We start from the raw sequence: 5,107 nt of genomic DNA on the forward strand, positions 1-5,107 counted from the left end.
CAAAAAAAAACTTTCTAAGACATCTCTGATGGAGACAGGAAGGTAGAAAATATACATCTCATCTAAATATTCATTTTCTACATCAACCTTACACAGCTTTAAAAAACTAGATTAAAGCAGTAATGCAATGCTCAAGAAACATATCTTTAAACGTGATTTTTGGCTGATGTTGGCTTCATATTCATGAGAGCAGAAAAATGTTTCATAAATGTCAAGATATGGAACTAGTTTTAAACTTACAGGAAATAATAGTGTAGGCATGTTTTCAAATTACTTACCACAATTACTGATTTTGCTTGTTCACAATACTGGAAGTCTCCATATCGAACAGACCTACGTCCCTGTAAATAAAGGTATTTAAAATTAACTAGTAAAAATATTATATTCAGTATTAATAACTTTTGAATCAGTAAACAAATGAACATACTTGAGCACAACTCCAATCAATTTTTAATATTTACAATATTTATTCTATTTACTGATGAAAAATAAATTATTTTCCTTCAAAGTTATCCCAACATTTTCAAGCCATTAATAAATGTACTTCCTGAACAAGACAAAATTTATTCTTCTAGCTCAGGGGTCGGCAAACTGCGGTTCGCTAGCTGCAGTTTGCTGACCCCTGTTCTAGGCTGTTACAATTAAAAAAAATTTTTTTTTACCAGCTTAAAAAAAAGTTTATTTGGGATCATGGAGGCAAATATCAGCAGAAATAGTCAAAGTGTGACTACTTCCCTCTGGGGATAAAGCATAGTACCTAGGCTGCTATAAATTCTATTTTCATAACTGAACATTTCTAATCGCTGTAGAATGAGAGCAACTCTACCTACATTTCCTCCTAAACTTTCTATCTGATAATAGCTTAGTTATACCCAATATAAATTTGGGCCAATATTCAAATGAAATTTAAAAAATAGCCTAGACATACATAACTTAATTCAATATCCTAGGACAACTTGTCTGTAATAAAAGTTCAATTTATTATGTGACATCAATATAATGAAATTACTTACATCTCGATCTACTGTAGTTGCAAAGCCAATGGCTTCCTTTTGTGTACAGTTAACAGCTTTCTGAAGAGTATAAATAACTTGTTCATAGGTATGAACCTCATCATTGAATAGCATGCAATAATAGGTGTCACTCTTCTCACTGTGGGATGAAAACATTAATGATATATTATCTATGTGTATTATCTTGCCCAGGCTGATTTATTAAGAACATACTTTGTTCTAGGGAATGTGATAGGTATTGGGCGCATATCTGTAACAAAGTCATCCATGGTTCCCACCTCTATGATACACATTACCATCTGCTGAGGAAGATAGATATTGGACATATAATTCTATGTGAACTGGTTTTTATCAAGAGAGGGGTAAAACGGGTCTGGGAGTTCAGGGAAGAATTGCTAGAGAAGTAATCTGAGACCCGAAGTCAGAATTGGCTGTCAGTGGTTCTTAACAGGAGGCAATTCTCCTCTACTTACCATAGCTGACCATGTGGCAATATCTGGAGACATTTTTGGTTGTCATGACTGAGATGGGAGTGCCACTGGCCTCTAGTGGGTAAGGGCCAGGCATGCTGCTAATTATTCTATAATCACCGGACAGTCCCCATAATAAAGAATTAATCTGGCCCAAAATGCCAACAGTGACAAGACTGAGAAACCCTGGGCCAGAGGAAGGTGAAGGCAAAAGCCCTGAGGTGGCAAAGATAAATACTGGGAGCTGGGGCACAGGGAAGGGGAGGGGATTAGGCTGGAGAGAGGCAGGAGTCTTAAAGGCCTCATAATGGATTCTGATTTTGCCATCCTAAAGAAAACCAAAGATTTGAATAGGAGATACGGTCAGTTTGCCTTACAATGTGGAGAATGACTTGTGAGGGACAAGGGTGGAAATAGCAGTACAGCTGGGGAGGCCATGTTGTCCACGGGTGAAATTAATGTAATCAGTACTAGGACAGGAAGAATGGAGATGAACAGGAATAGAACAATTTGATAGAAGGAGAACCAGTTGGACTTGAAACCTAAATGGATATGGGCGATTCAAGTTTTTAGGTAGATGGAGCGCCATTTACTAAGATGGGAAAACATTATAAGAGAAGGAAGTTAGATTCTTTTCTCTTTTATGCTGGTAGTCCTGAACCTACAATGGAACAGAAAAATAAAAACAAAACTTTTCTCTTCTCCAAGGTCTAAATTTGGATCTTAGATCAATGGTTCCCAACTTGAAGTAACATGAAGATAAAGTCATGACGTACTAAGTCATTTTCAACATTTCCGAAAAGGTATAGTTGACACCTCATTTTATTAAAAAACAACCCACAACTGATTATCTGGAACACTGTTGAGAAAGCAAAAAAGAAACGCCACCGATGTCTTTCAGACTGTCACTCCAACTTGTATTCAACTTCAACTATGAAAACAATGCCAACAAGCTTGGTTAGAATTAAAAGTAAAAGAGAAGGCCGCTGAAGGCAAGCACACTGACATGGGAAAGTCAGCCCTTAACCTTACTAGAGCTATGGCAGAATACACTTCTCTGGTCACAGGTTTGCGACCCTCTCAATAATCTAAGTATAAATGGTAAATGTGTTAAAAGTACACTTAAAGAAGCTCAAAGTGTGGAATATGTTTTATAAAATTTTAGAATCAAAATGGTTAAAACTGAGTTTGCGCATTTAGTCAAACCAGAAAACTCACTTATATCAAAGAGCTCATTTCCTAATCATAGCTGATGGCTGAAACAAAATGAATTGTAGAATTAACAGTTTTATCACACAGAGAGAAAACTGCCTATGACTGAAACAAGTGGTAGAGCCTTGATGTGGCTTAAATATGTCTATAAACTAACTAAACGAACCAACCAATAGGAAGAAATCTCCACCAGTTAAGTGGATCACACATATTTTAAAACTATAAAGGTTACTAGTCTGCTGAAAATTAATTATTGAAAAAGAAAAGATTATGTTCTATTCTAGATGTATTCAAGTTTATATGAGCAATTAAAATCAAAATGATTAAAATCAAGTGTAAACACAAATATGAATAAATGGGTTGTACTTACACCATCTCTAAATCTGCTGGCAATTCACTTTCTTTTTCCCAGGTTAGTATCTCTACTGCATACCGAAACATAATAGCAAAAATGTTGTAAGTTCTGGCTATTACATCTTCTGATAAATGCACAAGAGGGTCCTGAAAAAAGAACAGAAAAAGAAATGTAACCTTGTTGAATGCACATTAATCCCCCTCTTCCCCGTTCTGCCTCTACCCCTCAAAATACTACTGTAAAAAGCTGGGGCCGGCTGAGTGGCGCGATGGTTAAGAACTCGCTTGGGATGCCAGAGGGCCCCGGTTCGGATCCCACATATGAGGGCCAGTGACANGTTCAGCATCTCAGCTGTAGAGGGCAGTGTCACTGGCCCTCATATGTGGGATCCGAACCGGGGCCCTCTGGCATCCCAAGCGAGTTCTTAACCATTGCGCCACTCGGCCGGCCCAAGAAATAATTTCTTAAAACATAAAATGTACAAATCAAAGAGATATATTTTGCTACATTAAAATTTAAAGCTTTTGTTCAATGAGAGGTACCAGAAACAAACTTAGAATAAGTCACATATTGGGAAAAGATATTTGCAACAAAAGATAAAAATTCAGATTACCCTAAAAATAACTAAAAAAAAAAAAAGAGATAAATAACCCAACAGAAAATTATGGGTAAAGGGCCCAAATAGGAAATTCACAAAAAAGAAAACTTGAATGACCAATACAATAAATTCATGAAATAAGATACTTAGAAATCAAATAAATGCAAATTTAACTGACAAGATGCCATTCATACACATCAGATTGGCAAAAATTATACCACTGTTGGGAATATTTATTGTACTATCATTTTGGAGGCTAATTTGGCAAAATCTAATGAAGCTGAAAATGCTCATACTCTTAACAACTCAGAAATTCCATTTCTGGTATAAACCCTAGAGAAACTTTTGCACATATGCAACAAGAGAACAAAATAATGTTCATAGCAGGACTGCTGGTTATAGCAAAAAATTGGAAATATCCTAATCATCCATCAACAGGAGAATGGAAAAATCATGGTACAGCTATCAATGGAATATTTTACAGGTACATATATCAACAGAGAACTCTAGAAACAATACTGATATAAAAAGGCAAGTCGCAGTATAATACATTCAGTATGAATCTTGTATTTAATGCTTAAGGGCCTCCAAATCAATATATATGTTGACAGACATTTATTAAAGTATAAAGATATGCATGAGAATAAAAAATGAATTAAAGTATCTTCGGAAGGAGGAAACTGAATGGGATTAAGAGATAATATAGGGACCTCCATACTATTTAAAATAAGTATGAAGAAAATAATGTATATAATGTGGGCAAACAAGTGTTTGCATTATCTCTATTTTTATCTGTATATTTAAAATATTTCACAATATATAACATTTTTTTTAAGGACATTTACACAAAATGCAGTTACATGGGATAGTTAAAAATAATAAGTTCTAACTTTTTTTTTTAAGCTGAGCCATCCTACCACTTGTTGGCAGCTCAGTGGCAGCTCAGGTTGGGCCGGCAAATCACAACGGCGACCCTGTTGCTCAGAGCTTGCAATCTTGAGCGAGCTCCTAACCAACTGAGCCGCTCGGCGGGCCCCAGTAAGTTCAAACTTTTAAAATTAAGTCTAAATATGGGTAAATTTTCTTTCAGGGAGATAATACGTACACTAAATGTTACTAAAATATGCAGCATACCTTTCTATAAGGTAACAAGAAACAACTTCCCTTGAATTCTAATCTTGGTTTAATTCCTAAAAAGTAACATAAAACCCTATCAAAAACAAAACGGGGGCCAGCCGAGTGGCACGTTGGTTAAAAGTTGGCTTGGGAGTGCCAGCTCTGAGCAGCAGGGCCCCGGTTCGGATCCCACATGAGGGCCAGTGACACTGCACCCTCTACAGCTAAGATGGTGAACAACAGCCCGACCTGGAGCTGGGCTGCCGTGAGTCACCAGCAATGGCATAGGCTGCACTGGGGCTGCAGTGAGCTGCTGTCAGCTACCGTGAGTGGCTGGTAGCTG

General features: G+C 36.8%; 1 protein-coding gene across 7 annotated transcripts in view; it reads right to left on the minus strand.

Annotated features, from left to right (window-relative positions):
• The window catches only part of UBR2 (ubiquitin protein ligase E3 component n-recognin 2), a 126,003-nt gene that overhangs the window by 70,640 nt on the left and 50,256 nt on the right, over window positions 1–5,107 (minus strand). For all 7 annotated transcript variants that reach the window (XM_019642728.1, XM_019642727.1, XM_019642726.1 and 4 more), the window contains 3 exons: window positions 3,066–3,196; window positions 1,014–1,152; window positions 279–341 (listed from right to left, as the gene is read on the minus strand). In XM_019642728.1, the coding sequence (XP_019498273.1) occupies window positions 279–341; window positions 1,014–1,152; window positions 3,066–3,196 (333 nt within the window). The remainder of the gene's footprint in view (window positions 1–278; window positions 342–1,013; window positions 1,153–3,065; window positions 3,197–5,107) is intronic.

This window comes from Hipposideros armiger, unplaced genomic scaffold (assembly GCF_001890085.2).
Source record: "Hipposideros armiger isolate ML-2016 unplaced genomic scaffold, ASM189008v1 scaffold_72, whole genome shotgun sequence".
Lineage (NCBI taxonomy): Eukaryota > Metazoa > Chordata > Mammalia > Chiroptera > Hipposideridae > Hipposideros > Hipposideros armiger.